The sequence below is a fragment of the Nylanderia fulva genome, unplaced genomic scaffold (assembly GCF_048542155.1).
Source record: "Nylanderia fulva isolate GAGA-0341 unplaced genomic scaffold, ASM4854215v1 Scaffold10, whole genome shotgun sequence".
Taxonomy (NCBI): Eukaryota; Metazoa; Arthropoda; class Insecta; order Hymenoptera; family Formicidae; genus Nylanderia; species Nylanderia fulva.
The window spans coordinates 3,018,920-3,037,891 of NW_028189193.1; the positions used below are offsets into that span (position 1 = coordinate 3,018,920).

The window sequence follows — 18,972 nt, forward strand, 5'->3', positions numbered from 1 at the left end:
CTAGTTAGAAAAAATACTACAATCTATTATATTACCATATTATATTTATTATAACACATTAATAATATTTTATTTTTATTTAAATAATTTTAAAGACATCTTAATAATTTGTATCATCGATAATTAATATATCGCTTTGATGTATCGTGATGTCGCAAATTAATCATATTTTTGGTTTCATGAAATAAAATTTTAGATAAAGGTTGCGACAAGTATAATCACGAACGATTGCGAATGCGATATTCATGAATATTAATAAGATCTTAATTAAATACTGTATTTTGCATGTCTGAAAACAGTTTGTTGAATTTATTGCCGATCGATCACGCACGTATCTCCCCACATATACATGTATATCCGTGATTGAACGATCTTAGAACTATCGGAATTACACGGTTCCGGCAAGGCCAAAGAACGGCGAAGGTCGCGAAAAAGCATATTACTAATACGAGGGCGCGGACTCGGCCACATACATATATATTATACGCGTCCACGAGAGACTCACCTTTTCCAGATTAATCAGCAACACTTTCCCGTCCTCGATTACCCAAGTAGATTCCTCGAGTTTGACCTCGTGCGGCAAATCCCCGACAAGAATTGGCGGATGACCCTTCAGTCCGCAGCTTAGGTACTTTTTTGTGATCGTCACAACCACGTCCCTCGGTCTAGCGGAGAAATTTACCTTTAACGGCACTCTAATCTGTAATAAAAAAAAATTGCATCGTATCATTTGTTCGCTCGAGCAAATATTATTCACAAGTGGCAACTGAAACATTCTTGGAAAAAAATCATAATGTACAAGAAGAATGAAAATAAATTATATATATTTATATTTTTTTGGTAGTCCGTTTCATCGCGCGTTTCTCCTATTCTGAGTTTAATGTAAATAAATTTATTTCGACGAAAAATTTAAACACGATGATAGTTCGCAAAAACTACGAATTCCCATGAATAGCTAAAAAGACAATAGATAGAATATGATCGATTAATGGTGAGAACAAAACTCGTTCTCGATGTGTTCTGCACGAACGCGTTTTATCTCCTTTTATGATTATGATCTCGTTGCAGATCATTGTGATCCGGATTACAACGGCCTCGGGCTTGGATTTTGAAAATGAAAAATCACAATAGCTTTAGAAGAAGACCTTGAACGTTCGGAAAGTTCGTGGGATCATTCGAATCTTCCAACCGTGAATTGGAAGATGAAAGATGCGTTGTAACGCTCGACAAAGCGAAATGGCAAAGGTTCGACACGTTCCTGCCAAATATCCATACGATACACTTCGTTAACCACGTGTTCGCTTTAATTGATAGCAGGCGGACTCGACCAGATCTTGACTTTGGATTATTGCCAGTTTGAAAGGGTCAAGAGTAAACCGGCCATGAATGTTTGCTTTGTGTAACAGCATTCGAATCTAAAGTATCGAATAATCAAGTTATCTATTTATTTGATTATCTGAATCCTCATAAAAGATTATGAAAATCGTGATAATAGTCAATAATTTTGTATTAAAAAATTACGTGACTGCTTAACATACGTAAAGTTATATAAAAATGTATTACGTTTATAAATTTATGATTTAATTAGCTTCTCATAGGAAATTATGTAATTAAGTCTATTTAAGCGAAGAACCTTCGTCCCAATAAGAATTATGAAGCAATTATTACAGCAAAATTCATTAACATTTCATTCTTATATCACAGTGTTAAACTGACTTATATCTTGCGCTATCTATATTTTAATTAACATAATGTTCTAAGATCAGAGATGCGTATGTGTATCTTATGATCGGCAATCACAGATATATTGATAGAGCCGAAAATTTGTCTTATTTTTGTTAAGACTAAATTCTACATTTTATTCGTTTGTGAGACTACCGAGATTCATAAATATAATCGAGAGAAAGAAAAAGAAAGTGAAAGAGGAAGAAAGAAATAAGAGGGAAAAGAAGAAAAAATAAAATTTTAGAAAAATTTGCATTTAATGTATACTCATTTAAATGTATATTTTAAGGAAATTTGTGTTTAATGTATATGCTCGCATTTACTATATATATAGTAATTCATATTAATTATCTCATTGCTGATCTCTATATAACACTGGATAGCGTATGCTATCAAAAAAGTGAACAAAAGTATGTTATACTTAGACGACTCGGCAATCATCTTTGATATACAGTAAAATGCATACGTGTTACGAATTAAAAATCGGACAGCCATCTTTGATAAAGTAAAATATGTTAAAATATTAAGTAATATATATACAATTTATATTTCAGTTCAAGTAAATAACATTCCTTTATCATTAAAGAGTGCATACTCTTAATGTGTGAAATTAACATCCTAGCATAAGTTTCGAACATTGGAATGTTATTTACTTGAACTGAAATATAAATTGTATATATATTACTTAATATTTTAACATATTTTACTTTATCAAAGATGGCTGTTCGATTTTTAATTCGTAACACGGTTGTCCTGTTAAATACGTTATCCAATGTTATATAAAGATCAGCGCGTCTCATATCCAATATCCATCGCAATTTTCAACTATCGTACAATTGTTATCATATTAAAAAAAAATTAATATCGGATAAATACTTTACAAACAAAAAAAAAGAATAAAAAAAGAAACGCGAAAAAAGAATTAAAGAAGTCGCTGTCGGTAATCATCATTGATTTAATTTAATTCGAGAGATGCATCGTTTATTTATCAGAGGAAGCTGTGTCTTTCTTGCCACGAATTTTATGCCACTGTGATGTATGATGTTCGTCTAAATGTTGTGAGAGGTCAGGGAGAGAATCAAATGCCTTTGAACAGTATCTGCATAGAAATGAATGTTTTTCGAGAGAATTATCTTCAGCACCATCTTTACTTTTCGAACTACTGTTCTTTGGATCCATAATTTATGTTGGTACAGTATGTTTCTCTTTCTTTTCTGTCTGAATTTGTTTATTGATTATTTGCCACAGTTTACCTGTACGATTAAAAATAAAGACAATTTCTGTAAAACAAATAATTATGATTTAAAATATTTTATAGAATTTTTTTATACATTTGGGTGATTATCATTTTTATTTCAAATATACTCTTATAATTTTATTTATAATTGGAATTATTGTCATCTCAAATAGCTGTCAATATTAAAATTTTGTTCCTTACTGATAATTTAATTTATTAAAGATGAGATAACATATTTAATAAGGTTTCATATGACTTAAAATTAATTACGTACACGATTGTCTTTTGATACATAAGCGATCACAGAATTTTAGCTATTATACTAGATCGACTAGAAGACTTATATGGTGAATGTAATATAAAGACAGCCATATCTAATTTGACCGAATGTGATATGCCGTATTTTTTTAAAAAAGTAAAAAAAGATATTGTGAATTATATATAATTATATTTAATTTTTTCTTACTTTTTTCTTCTAGAATTTGTTTCTTACATTTAATTCCACTTATAATAAATAGCGATGTCATGCACTCTTATTATCTCTCCTTAGTTCTGATTGCTAGGAATTGTTGTTTGCTTCTAAATCATTTCTACACTGTACAAGCAAATAAATAGAAAGTATAGAAAACATTAAACTGAAGTGCTTACTTAGAGATGTTTATAACACACACAAATATTTTTTAAAATTTCTTTGTTTTAACCTTGTTATACAATAAACAAAATATTTTCAGAATCTGTGAAATCGTTAAATTTCGAATTATCTAAAGCAGAACATTTAAACGATAAAAATAATAAGAAGAAATTTTTAAATATTATATAAAATAATTTTTAGGCTGTAGCATTTTTATTAATGATAAAGTATTAATGAGCAAGCAAACTATTTGATTTTTGATTGATACAGTTATTTTTTATAGTTTTACACATTTTGTCTTTGTTTAATATTACTAAGATTCTCGAACTTTTAACTGCAATATATATTTGAATAAAGTCCTTATTTTTTATTATAAAAATATTTTTTCTAATTGATACCTATATAATTGATATATAATTAAAGAATTGCGTGATTGCTTAACATGCGTAAAGTTATATAAAAATGTATTACGATTCTAAATTTATGATTTCATCAGCTTTTCATGGGAAATCATGTATCTATTTAAGTCAAGAACCTTTGTCCTAATAAGAATTATGAAGCAATTATTGCAGCAAAATTCATTAACATATTCTTATATCACTGCGTTAAAGTGACTTATATCTCGCACATCTCTATATTTCAATTCCAATTTGAATATGCAATCCGAACGTTTCCTGTGTTTATTACGCATGCAAATTCCGCTTCATTATCTTAGACTTTATTTCTCCGGATATCATTCAAATACCAGATAAGATTTTATATATATTTTAGAAATATTACATTTGCATATGTAATTTTCGCGCCATATGGCTTTGTAGCTTTTTGCAAAGCAGGTCAATTATTCGCAGTGATCTTCCGAATCTCGAGATCTCTAGAGCTAATGCGTTTTAAATTATCGCGAGATTATTTTGCACACATTTATTTTATAATTTATTGTGACATTTTATTGTGTTTCAGTTTCTATAAAAAAATAACGGCTCATGACGCATCGCGTTAAGAAGATCGTCATCTTCCCGTAGCCGGTTCTTAGATTTTCAGAATAAGACAACGACGACGACAATAGAGGAGGCAAAGTCGGATGCATCGGTGCGTGGAAACGGATCATGGCTACCGACTTTGCGCCCAACGTTAACAAAGTGGAATATCATTATAAAAGCGGCAACGAGAAGGCGAGGAAGAAGACGACTGAAGAATAAGACTGTTCACTTTACCGAGGTCTAAGCCTAAGTAGACTGTGACGCATAAGTCTTTAACAATCGTCGAGACATTCCCGCTGAATACCCGTTACAAAGTTAATTTATACCATATGAATAAAAAGAATTTTGATCATTCCTTTATCTGCTTTTTTGCAATTGCAATATAATACCGCATTTTCCTAAGCCATTATTTAGTAATATCGTGTATTATATTTTCTTATTTATACTCCATATACTGTATTTGCTATTACGTTCGTACTTTGATCAATGTTGCTGTCAAAACATACATGGTATATAAACACGTAATTTTCTATTTTAACATAATGTTCAAAGATCAGAGATGCTATGTGTATCTTAGGATCGGCAATCACAGCTGTATTGATACAGCTTGTCATCAGAATCTTTCGCGAGCAAAGAATTTATTTTTAATTATACGTAATAAAAAAATTCAAGGCATATTTTGCGTTCAGTTAGGATTGTTTTTCAAATTTTTTTCACATACTTGTATAATGAATATATTTGCTTCCGCAAAATATTTTATTTCTAAAATGTAAATAATTCTCTCTTTAATAATTCTTTTAATGTAAATAATCGATAAAAATATCAAAATATATATACTTAATAATTTACACTCAACAATATGAACAATTTTACAGTAAACAGTCATTTTGAATACTACTGAAAATAGAAGATTGTATAAAAAATTTCAAAATATGACAATTTGTTAACTTTATTTTTTCTTTTTTTCACGCAATTCATTGTTATTCTTAACGGTTTAACCTGGCACCCGTATAATGTATCGTATTGACTGTCGTCCGTAACTACCAGACTTGCGAAATATTCTTTCTTACCGTGGAATTACACTGAGATTGCTTAAATACATGTAAAGTCTTTTCATATGTACACAGATATATGCCTTTAGTTCGGTCTACGTAATTACGTATGGGATACTAATAACGATGAAGCTAACAAATAGCATCTTTGACAGTTCGCCACGAGAATACAATTAGAAATGGAAATACGGCTATTTGATTGTCAGCTTTAGGAAGAAATGTACAAGACACATTATTCACATTCAAACACGTTCATTTTGTGTTGCGCTATAATATAAACAAATCTTTACAGAAACCATGAGAAAAAAACGAATAATTAGCTCTAATATCCTTGAATTTAAAAAAAAATATTTGTATCTTGTTAATTGACTCTTCAAGTTGATAATTAATCAATTATTATCCGTGGTCCCTCTGATAAGTTTACCTAATTGTTACAAAAGAAAAAAAATTAAAAATACATGAAAAAATATATATAAAGAAATATTTTTAGCTAATTTTATATTTTTGAGTCATAAATTTAAGATGTAAAGTAGTTAGATGTAAATTAGTAAGTTATGAAATAATTATTCAAGAAAATATTAATAAGTTATTTGTGACTAATGAAGTGCAATTAAAATACAATTTTGTTCACGAGTTTATCTCATCGCACGAGTTACAGTATTATATGATTTCGTTTTTAGAAATAATAAAAGAAATTAATAATCTCCATCTGTTTCAATATTAACAAAAATTTTTCTTATTTTTGTTAAGATTAAATTCTACATTCTATTCGTTTGTGAGATTGTCGAGATTCATAAATATAAACGAGAGAAAAAGAAAAAGAGTAAAAACGGAAGAAAGAAATAAGAGAGAGAGAGAGAGAGAGAAAGAGAGAGAGAGAGAGAAGAGAAGAAAAAATAGAAATTTGCATTTAATGTATATGTACGCATTTATATGTATATAAAAAATTTAATAAAATTTGCGCTTAATGTATACGCATTCAAATTATATAAATTTTATGAATTTTATGTTTAATTTATGTTTAATTTTATCAAATTTATGTTTTATGAAATTTGTGTTAATGTATATGCTCGCATTTATATATAATAATTCATATTAATTCGTCTTATTGCTGATCTCTATATAATACTGGATGGCGTATTTAACAGGACAAACGTGTTACAAATTAAAAATCAGACGATTTGTCCTGTTAAATACGCCTTCCAATGTTATACAATAAAGATCAGTGCGTCTCACATACAATATTGATCGAAATTATCAATTATCGTACAACTGTCATCATATTGAAAAAAATTAATATCGGACTTTACAAACAAAAAAAAATAAAAAAGAGACACGAGAAAAAAATTGAAGAAGCTGCTGTCGGTCATCATCATTGATTTAATTTGATTCGAGAGATGCATCGCTTATTTAGCAGAAGCCGTATTTCTTAATACTTTCGTAATTTCTTAAACCTTCTTTTAGTTGCTTTGTAAATTGCAATTTACTCACGAGTTGTTCGTTTATATTCATGAATCTCGGCAATCTCACAAACGAATAGAATGTGGAATTTAGTCGTAACAAAAATAAGAAAAATTTTCGAAGAAAAATTAATATTGAAACAGATGGAGATTAGTAATTTGTTTTTATTATTTCTAAAAACAAAATCATGTAATACTGCAACACATCGACTCTTACACATCGACGTTCGTGTTGTATCATGTAATCGTAAGTAATAAATATCATTCCACAGATTCTGCATGATGTCCTTTTTGGGCGAGATTCATGTTTACCATCTTTGCTTTTCAAACTACTGTTCTTTGGATCCATAATTTATGTTGGTACAGTATGTTTCTCTTTCTTTTCTGTCTGAATTTGTTTATAGATTATTTGCCACAGTTTACCTGTACGATTAAAAATAAAGACAATTTCTGTAAAACAAATAATTATGATTTAAAATATTTTATAGAATTTTTTTATACATTTGGGTGATTATCATTTTTATTTCAAATATACTCTTATAATTTTATTTATAATTGGAATTATTGTCATCTCAAATAACTGTCAATATTAAAATTTTGTTCCTTACTGATAATTTAATTTATTAAAGATGAGATAACATATTTAATAAGGTTTCATATGACTTAAAATTAATTACGTACACGATTGTCTTTTGATACATAAGCGATCACAGAATTTTAGCTATTATACTAGATCGACTAGAAGACTTATATGGTGAATGTAATGTAAAGGCAGCCATATCTAATTTGACCGAATGTGATATGCCGTATTTTTTTAAAAAAGTAAAAAAAGATATTGTGAATTATATATAATTATATTTAATTTTTTCATACTTTTTTCTTCTAGAATTTGCCTCTTACTTTTAGTTCCTCTTATAATAAATAGCGATGTCACTCTTATTATCTCTCCTTAGTTCTGATTGCTAGGAAATGTTGTTTGCTTCTAAATCACTTCTACACTGTACAAGCAAATAAATAGAAAGTATAGAAAACGTTAAACTGAAGTGCTTACTTAGAGATGTTTATAACACACACAAATATTTTTTTAAATTTCTTTACCTTAACTTTGTTATACAATAAAATCGTTAAATTTCGAATTATCTAAAGCAGAACATTTAAACGATAAAAATAATAGGAAGAAATTTTTAAATATTATATAAAATAATTTTTAGACTGTAGCATTTTTATTAATGATAAAGTATTAATGAGCAAGCGAACTATTTGATTTCTGATTATTTTTTACAGTTTTACACATTTTATACTTGTTTAATATTATTTTATAAAGATTCTCAAATTTTTAACTGAAATATAGTCAAATAAAGTCCTTATTTTTTATTATAAAAAAAATATTTATATAAAAATATTAATTATATATATTTATATATATATATATATATAACAATCCTTAAATTTATTTAATATCTTACGTCAATTGTTATGTTTTTTGGAGCAAATTAATTATATATATGATAAATATATTTGTCGAATTTTGGAAGGTTCCATTATTTTATGATATTACAAGCATTATATAAAAGACGTATCCGCACTAAAAATGGCATGTTGCATTTATAACAAAATTATAATCGTGATGAAGAATTCTAATAGTCTTCATTATAATAAAAAAATAATTACCTGCGTGACTTTTAAAACTATGTGTAAGAATATACAATCAATTTGCTATTTATAAAAATGTTTTCATAGTTAATTAAGTACGCACGTATATGCAGTTTTGATCGAGTTTCGAACGGAACTTCGTTCTTTTATGAATAGTAACTAATAATTTAAATCTGATATCAGCATTAAAAAATGATAACACGCAACTCGTTCATAATAATTTCACAGCAAATATCGTATAAACTTACCGTTCGAAATTTTATTATTAATTAAATAACATGCGACAAACTCATCTATCTTAAAGTTACATATTCTTAGAATTTATGATCTTTTTGTATCATTTGTAAATATTATAGAAACGTTTGTTACTTCGAGACACGATATAATAATACGATAGATTTGAGTTCGCGTATATTCGCGAATTATTTTGACGATTTCGAGATTTGTAAATAACACATAGGCGCTAAAAATGGCATGGAGATTACACCTAATACAAGTTCATAGGGGTTCGAGAGGCCTCGGCATTCGGCTTGTTGCCACGAACGTGACGCTAAAAAGGCTGCTACAGCTGCGCGTCATCTTGCTCGCGGATAACCGATTTATTTGGCGCTTCGGCGGAATCCTTGATACTAAAGGATCGCACACGTTTACCAGGCCTCGCTTGCGTAACCGAATAGTTTGTTCATTACTCACGATGTTGAATAACGCGCCTCTTTTCGAGGCGGAGATCTCGCGACGAGATCGAAATTTGTAATCGCTACGCTTGCCAATTCGATATTGCACACGTGTACATTAACAAAGTGTACATTAACACAAATGAAATTTTTCTATTCCCCTAAAAGCACATCAGTAACAAAAAAAAAATATTAAATCATCATCAATGTTTAGCGCACAATAATAGAGGTTTAATCAACAAAGAGGTATTTCTTTTCAAGGCACCAAGGACGTCGCGAAATATAAGCAAAAATAAATGTATGCGCAAAGATTGATATATTATTTTAATAATTACAAAAACTGTTCTTTTAGTAAAACATTAGGCAAACGTTGCAAAAATTGCTTAAAATAAAAAATTATTTGTAATCTAAAATCGCTATTGTATTTTTTTTAATTATACTAAATATGCAAAGTTAATATTTCTCGATGTTTTAAAGTTTTACAGATCTTATCCAACTTCTTTATAAAGAATTAAAAATTTTGTTGATGTAGATAAAAAAGTTCTTTTGACTATCTATGAAGACTGAAATAAGATTTTTTTCTTAATTGGAGATTAGAATTATTATAAAGATATTAATATTAGATTTTTTTAATGATAAATTTTAGTGAAATTATTAAAAAAAAAAATACTAAGAATCTCTCAATTAGCTGCGATGCTAAGGGACATTATACAGAGAGGACATATTTCTCGCATTGATCAGACATCAAGGTTGATTTGTAATTGTCACATTTTAATATTCATATCATAGTTACACATTGGAAGATGGATAATGTTAGATAAATGTTGAAGAAAAGACACTGAAGTGTAACTAAAGAATTGCTATTATCTCGAGGGGTGTAATTTACAAAGAGAAGGAATATTCCAAAGATAAGAGATAAAAAGGACAATGAAGAGTAATCTGTACACAGACCACTTGTATTCACGGTTTCCATTTGTGAATTGCATATCGATGGATTCGCAAATACTCGTTCTAAGATCAAGTGAACGAGTGAAGTGAAGTAAACAACATGTATATATTGTGATTAATTCTATCTCCAATTGATATTATTCATGGACATTGTGAAGGAGGTTTCACTTAACAAAGATGACAATAAAAAAATGAATAAGTATGTAAACGTCGTATTTTAATGTTAAATCAATCTTAACGGTTTTACGTAACATATCAATTACTATCAAATTGCGAAGTTATTTCAGCATTTTTTTGAGTTAATTCTTTTTTCTATCTCTGTAAAAATATTTTCTGTCGCAGGGATAGCGCATTCTGAAAATAATATATATCGACCACACGATTTGTGTGATGTGAAATGATTGTAACCTCATTGTTTGACGCCGCAAAATCTGGTTTTCAAATCAGCAATTCTCCATACGAGCGTCATTTCGCGCTTTTCATAATCACATCTTGTTGCGGCAGAAGATATAATTATCCCGTGACAGTTATTTAACGCGCGTTTTTACAAAACCACACATATAGTTAACATTAATCGGTGTTTTCACAATAAGACAAAGAGGTATAGATAAAAAATTAATGTGTGGCTTCCGGTAGATGCTGCAAATAAAACATTATATTCAAACGAAACAATTCTCGTCATAATCAATAACTGTCGTTAAACAGTTAATATGCGGCTACAAATTATACGAATGAGATAATAACACAATATCTTATTTCAGAGACAAAATGATGCCAGTACAGCTTCAAATAATCTTATTAATAAATTAATAATAAATAAAACCGTGATACGCGATTAAATTAATTGCAAATTATATTAGCTGTAGTATACATATATACAATTTATTTTCAAATATTATTTAAATATCAATAACATAATCACGATCACGGGGTCAAGTAATACTAATGCGATGGAAAAGGCACAAACTCGAGAAGAGAGAAGATCAATGAGCTTCTCTTGCACAGGTGTGGCGAGAGTACAGGTGCATCGTGTATTTCTACGAGTGCACGTGTGCATCGTCTCGTATGCAAGAAGGGACGAGCGAAAGAGAAGATGCGGATCGCGTAAAGAGACAAAGAGAGATGCAAAGATGAGGAGACGATTTCCCGACGTGGTTTTTCTTCTGCAATTTGCAAGAGTCTGCATTACTCCGGTCGAGGGAAGAAGAACGCGATATATGTGTTAATATGCATGAAAATGCGGCGCGTAATTTATACTTTATATGAGCACAAGATGTTGCACAAAGAATAAATGAGGTAGTTGCCTGGAGATTAAATCAAAGCTAATCGTCGCGATAATAAGTGCCGACAATGAATGTCGAACGCTTCCCGAAGCAAAAACTGTACCGTCAGGAGCATTAAGGTAAAAATTGTTGCAGCCGGTAGATACTGAATTCAGGTCGCGACGAAGAGCAAACCGGAGAGGAGAGAAAGAAAGAGAGAGAGGCCCCGTAGGTAAATATTTCTTCACACCACAATCTGGAATCGGGCTAATGTAGGTCGCATGTTATTTTACTTTAATCGTCAATATACTTATTTTAATAAGCAAGCGGATGTGCGAGCGACGCGTGATTCATACTTAGGCGAAATCGTAAGAGGTAAAGCATTGTCAAGAACACTTATTTTGTTGAAATAAGATTATAAATATACAATATATATAAATATATATCCATACGATGCTATACTTGTCAAATAAATACATATATCGTAATGTGTATTAATGCAATTTATTACAGTGATGGATGACGAATCTCGCTTAATAGTGCAGACTTGTCTGCAAATATTTTGTACTCGGCTAATTTAAAATATCGTAAATCAACCTGGGAATATCCCGTGATGTGCAGAGATTTATTAAAGAAAAAAAAAAAAAAAAAAAAAAAAAATTAATTAATTAGCCTTCTTCGCGACACGAAAATATCAGCGCGCGCTGACCTCTCTTCTTGTTTTCTACGTGATCCTCGATTACCGTTGATTGACGAGGTTCCACCGAACACGAAGTGAAGCTCTCTCCGATATTAATCGTTCGCGCTAGGGGCCTCGCGACGTCACATCAGCGAAGAGAGGCACAGGTGTGTGTGTGTGTGTGTGTGGCTCCGCTACAATGATATTTAACATGTCGCCCTCGGTTTTTTTTCGGCGAAACCAGCCCGGCAACCGCAATGGTGTGTGCCGGCCAAAATTCCAGAGGGCCGTGTAAGACCGGTTCCTCCCGAAAAATTGGCGCCGAGCTGACCACGTTTCGGGTCAAAGAACGGCCTTGCCTCTCGTCCGTCCCTCACTCTCGCACTTTTCGCGTCCTCGCGATTCCCCTCTTCACTTTAATTCGCCATCGGCACCACCGTGTCAGTGGCATAAACATATGCCTTCTTCTTATGCCAGAGAAAAAAAGAGGACGACGATGAAGATGATAATATTGTTTTTGAATTCTTACGATTAGCGGTGTCTCCTTCTTTTTTCTCGACACTCGCGTGTCTTCGACTACAAGATCGAGGATTACTACTTATTCGTGGTTTAGGATATTTTATGACAACTGCTCACGGTAAACATGGCTATTTTAAGCGAAATCTTCAAGATTTTCGATCAAGGATTCGCGAAAAGAATTTGTAGTAATCACTTCTTCGAAATGTATATTTAATAAGCGATATCGTTGACGCAAATTAAAAATTCGACATTCATGTAGACCGCAAACAATTTTATTAGTCAAATATGTCATCACTGAATGTCATCTCTCCTTTGCTTCGATTTCGATTTCACTTATGAAATATGGAAGAAATATAGATATAACTTTTAAGACGTCGTGACTACGTGAGAAAACTGTTTACTCGAACAGAAGCAAATTGAGTTACAGGAAACCATTATATCGAGCAGATATTGCTTTATTATACACGCTAGCGAAGAATAATAAAAGTGACTAAGAGCGCATAAATACTGTCTCGGAAGTATCGGAGCAATAATAAAAAAAACTCGCGCTCTTATCCTATTTTAAAAAAGCACAACTGTTGTAATCTCGAGTAATGTTGCGTGAACGTATCTAACGGCGGATAATTACTGAGTTATCGGCAATTTGTTCGCCATTCGCTTTAGATACGCGATGACTTTATACCGTATCGATTACGCGCACTTAACCGTAATTGACTTAAGCCTTACTGCCTCAAAGCACGAATACCACGTGCTTTATTCGGACGCAGCAGATGTTACCTGTCAAACTTTTTTCCGATATTTATACAAGAAATTTACCTTTGCGCAACTTCTGTGATCCTGTTCGTTATATTATAGTTACTCTGCTCTAGAGATTTCAAGTACTATACACGAAGAAGTATAAACAAGATGGAACAAGTGCTACCTTCCACGCTCGTAAACGTTGCGCAAGGAAGCTCGTAATATGAATAACGCAACGTGACATCGAAACGTGACGTCAAATCGCGTTGATTAGAATACGTTAAGGCTTTTAGGGTGAATACAAAATCGAGATTTCGTTATTGGCAGTGTTGTGCTTAGATGATTTTAAAATTAGCTAGATAAAGATGAGATGAAAAATATTATCTGAAAGTTATCTAGGTATTATTTTTAAAAGTATTTATAAAAAATATAAATTATGAAAGCGATATAAAAAATATATTTATATTTTTATTTGTAAGTTTCTATCGCTTACTGCTCAAGTTCTGCTATTTAAATATTTTTGTCTTATGACTCTAAACTAAATTATCTGAATATTATTCTAGATAATTTAATAAAGATAACACTTTTTTTTAATCTAAGATGCAGATCATCTTATATAATTTTCTTTAGATAACAGCAAACACAATGGTTATTGGCGATAATAATTATTGGTAAACAGTGGATAATTTCTCAAAAAAATGGCCGTTGCCGCGTTAGACAAACGGTGATCGAGGCAAGTCGCTCTACTTTCGCGGATTTGCGGCGAACGCGCGTTTTACAAATTGCAATGCTGCAGTGTAATGGTCCTTTTCATCATCCGAAGAGGCACGCGTGCGGCTCGCAGGCGCCGTAAGCGGCAAATATCATCGTTGCGCTCAAACGCGCCGCTTACGCAATCGGCCGGGAGAGAAGGAGAGACCGAAAGTAGTAAAGAGAGAGGGAGGAAGGTTCGCGGAGAGGAAGAGTGTGCCGCGGCCGCCAAAAGTGAAATCGAGAGATTGAAGAGGACCAAGCGGAGATAGGGCCGCTTCTCGAGATGTTACGTCGAAAAGGGAAAACGGGGATTTTAACAACCTAATCCACAGGCATCAGCGATAATCTCTCCCGTATCATTTAGCAATTAAACGTATAAAGCCACCAATCTTGCGCTATTATATCTCTTATCTCTCTCCACTTACGTAATTTATAATGATTTGATGTAATGATTTGATTTAACAAACTACACTTTTGCATTCTTTCTTTTTATTTTTATTAACTGAGCTATCAAGTTATTCTACTCAACTCATTCAACATTATATTTTTAAGAGATTTTAATCTTGTAAAGAAATATTAAATCTGATAATTGTATGATTTGTCAGGTGGAAAGCACGCTTGTCTTCATTATTTGACACACACGCTGTGCTCTAACGAAAAGGATAAAAGAGAAAATATGCGCGCTTATAGTGATACCACGGTAGCATGAATAGAAATAGAGTTCGCGGGAACACTCGGGTTATCGGCGCTTAGAATCGAGCCTTCTGCCTCATTAAAGGACCACCCATGTGGAGAGCCTGGGACGAATTAGACGAAAACTGCGATCACACACGAACTCCGTTAACAATGTTTGCGCAAACTGCGCCGCCGATGACCATTGTTCTTCGAAACAAGCGAGCGTTCATAGTTAATTTCTCAGATGGGATTACAGGGTGCATCTTTTTAGTCTAGTTTGGTTTAATTGCGCTTAAATAGCAGCTGCGCCGATTCGAAAGTGTGGAAGTTCGGAAGATTGTAAGACTTACTAGATGATGAATGATGAAAAATTATTTATATTGTATTATTATCGCCGACAGATCGACATTTCCGGTTATCACCGACATATTATTACCAGAGATCTTGTGTATTGCTTAAAATATATATTTCAATAATGAAGCATTTGGTAACTGCTTCCTTAATGGTCTGTTTTATCTAACAAAGATCGGTGTTAATTAAATTCTATATATACACATATGATGGAAGAAAAAATCATACGTCTTAATGAGTTGCATCTAGACAAAAATGCTAAATAAATTGTATCTGTATCCCAAATCTTTAGATATTTACGCTATATAGAGATGTATTAATTTTCTAAAAAACAAAGAACTTGTGATTTCTTCTGTATTAAAATTACAACATATTCTATATGTAATCTTTTCAATTCCATGTAAATCGTTAGGATTACAAATTTATTGCTTCATATTATTGTATCTTCACGGATTTAATCTTTTATCAGCATTCTTATGCAAGAATTTCTGCGGCAATTACATGCAGAGATTTTACATTCAAATATTTTAGATTATTTGGGAATTTTTAAAAGACGACGATTTTTTTGAAAGGATGACATTTTCAATTAAAGTCGGTAAATAACAAAAAAATATAAATTGTGTTTCTTAAATTCCTTGATATCGCGAATTTCTTTCTTTTCTGCATTTTTCGGCAAGATAAACAAATCTAAAAAATAAAAATTTTATGTAAAAAAAAACTCGTTCTCCATAAATCTCTATAACACGTTGGTCCAATCCTTTTTTACGCGCGAGTTATCAATATATAACTTGAATTTTGACCGAGAAAAGAAACAGGCACCGGTTATTACAACTGGATTGCCTGCACAATCGTGTATAAAAACTTCAACAATATACGTTATGTAAGTAGATGAAATTCTTGCATATGCATGCTCGTATATCGAGGTCGCTTGTGACGGGTTTTTGTTCACCGAATTTTTCTTATTTTTGCAACTCGATAAGACCGAGAATTTCGTTGCTATAACCTTGAAAAATATATTGACAAAAAATTGAAATTGCATATTTTACTGTTATTTAATATATTCAATTTTAAATAAATAAATGATAATAATCGTATAATCTGTATTTCATGCTCCTATTGCATCTTGCAATTTAGCTTTTAAAGTTTTAGATAAAAACATATCTTAAAAATGACAACTGAAATGCGGAGAAAAAAAATTACATATTTTATATACCAAAAAATGTCGTAAATATCGTTTGGTAATTTTATAATTAGCGAACTTCGTATACCGATCGTACACGAGGTAATAATTTACATTTATTCACAGTTATCACGGTTTTAATAAAACGCAGGTGTAGCTCATTCCTCGAAGTTCGCTCCTCAAAAAGAGCTAAATGCCAGCGCTTCGTACACTACTATTTTGTAAATATCTCCTTGACATGATTGTGCACGAAAATGTACGTATGCGCGGACAGGATCGTTATGGACGTTCGATTACATTTAAGTGCATCATTATATCCTGTATTTGAGCGATAATGTAAAATACCGCCGATTGGCCGTTCGGCAATTAAATGTCCTAACTAATAATTCCCACGCACAAATTGCGGGAACGACAATGTCTATTACACACTGCGACGTATCGTAATTCATCGAATTATACGTCCGGAGTGCAACCGCGTGATAGGGGATGATTTGCACGTAAATTGTTACGAGAGACGAACAAACAATGATATTTGTCTTGACTTCGAAACAATGATATTTGTCTTGCGCAACTATTAATACGACGAATGTCGTCGAGAATTATTCTCCATTAGGTCCATTATTGCATGCGCAGCTATTTATTTGTCCTCTGCGATTATTCTATGCCTGGCGGATGTATCGGCAGATTACTGGAATTTTTCACTACCGATGCTACTGACAAACACATTAGCATCATTCTCTCTCATCTCGTTCCTTTTTAATTTTTATATCCCTGTCGTATATCATCGATATGACATGTTAGATACCACTAATTACTAGTAAACTGTTACTCGATAATGACCTCTCCTTGTCCCACAGGATTAAAATCACTGTAATAACGAGGGTTAATTGCCTGTTGCTGCCAAAGTACACTCAGATTGGGAAATATAAAATCCATTTAAATTGATTGTTATTACGCACTCGGTAATTATCGCTAACCATAATTAATTTCTTGAATTATATTAATGAAAAATGACCGTACACGCATATGCATTAAGCTCTCTTTCTTATAATCAGCGCGTATAGCCTCGTTGAATAAATTTTTTATATCAATTTCACGATTATAAACCCCGGTGGATAAATTAATTTCGCCGATTGCCGCATCAAAGAATAGCCGACACTTTCAAGGAGCGAAAAACATTAGCGCAACTATAAGTCGTTAGTTGAAAATCTCTCGAATCGCGATTATTGATCTGGGTCAGCAAATACCTTTCACGCATCAGTCGAACGTTACTCAACGTTAATCGTTACAATTTCTTTGTTCGTGCCATTCAGATTGGCGGGAAAATTACACCGCTGTGTCAAACACAATCGTTACAGTTTGCGCATATCATTTGCGCGAGAGTGTATCATCGACTACGAGACTTCTTGCACATCGGTACGATGTAACATCGTTCTCTCGTCACTCGTGAAAAATTCAGAGGGACGTCAAAGGAGCAGAGCGAGAGAAAGAGAGACACGAAGCCGCCGCGCAAATCAGAAAACTCTCGCGTTTTATTGAGAAAGAGCGTCTTCTTCCACACATATGCTCATCGAGGTAGCCGAGCGGAACCTCTCTGCGGTCGATAACTCCTAAGGATCATTAACGTCTTTCTAGGGAGATTACACTATACGTAGCCGAGAGGAGTGACGTAGACGGTGGTGAATAACGTTAGCGGAGGAGACCACGCGTATTGAGAAACGACATAAGGTTGATCCGGGTCGGCTTCTACGACGGACGGATGGACGACGACCGGCTCTCCTTTTCTTCCACACGAGCGACGCGAGATGCAGCCAGTGACACCACGTCGGTGTCAAGGACTCCGAAGGATGAACAGCCTATACCGAGATTTATTAGGTTATTTGCGTATATGTTACAAGGCTGTACACGCGCCAAGTGTACGATAATCCGCCGCGCTCAGAGAAATCCCGTATTCCTTTTTCTTCTTCCGCGCGATTCCGTCAATCGATTATTACATTGTATTGATTCATAAGTTCCGTTATAAATAATTATTGAATCATTTCACGGCAGACGTACATGTCCAGTAATTGCAGCAAAAAATTATGAATCGAAATTTAAATGGAAAAAATTTTCATAATACATCATTAAATCGATAAATTAAAAAAAAATTTTTTGCGTCAAAACCTTCAAAGTTTTTCGAAAAAAAAAATAACAAATTGCAGTCTAAATGAGAATAAATTATACTTATGACGAATGAATAAGTGTAATAAATTCCTCAAAGAAATTGATTTTTAATTCGTGATTATTTTAAAGTATTCTCTCATTTTGCTTCAGATTATGAAAGCTAGTTGTAGTTTTCATAGATAAAAATTAGTACGTCTTGTAAAATCGCGGATCTTGCCTAATGTGTATGCAAATAATTTTATAAACTTGAACTAATTTATCACAAGTTTTCGAGTTTCCTTGGAAACGGAGCATA

The 18,972-nt window shown here is 32.2% G+C and overlaps 1 protein-coding gene and 1 long non-coding RNA gene across 2 annotated transcripts in view; both read right to left on the bottom strand.

Moving 5' to 3' along the window:
* Positions 1-18,972, bottom strand: part of nudC (nuclear distribution C, dynein complex regulator) — a 76,743-nt gene that overhangs the window by 817 nt on the left and 56,954 nt on the right. The window contains exon 5 of the mRNA XM_029303998.2: positions 506-700. Coding sequence (XP_029159831.2) covers positions 506-700 — 195 coding nt within the window. The remainder of the gene's footprint in view (positions 1-505; positions 701-18,972) is intronic.
* LOC114931864 (uncharacterized) lies at positions 4,511-8,174 on the bottom strand. Its single transcript, XR_003819776.2, has 3 exons — positions 7,956-8,174; positions 7,300-7,505; positions 4,511-6,046 (listed from the first exon to the last, which is right to left on the bottom strand). It is a non-coding gene; the product is annotated as an uncharacterized LOC114931864 (long non-coding RNA).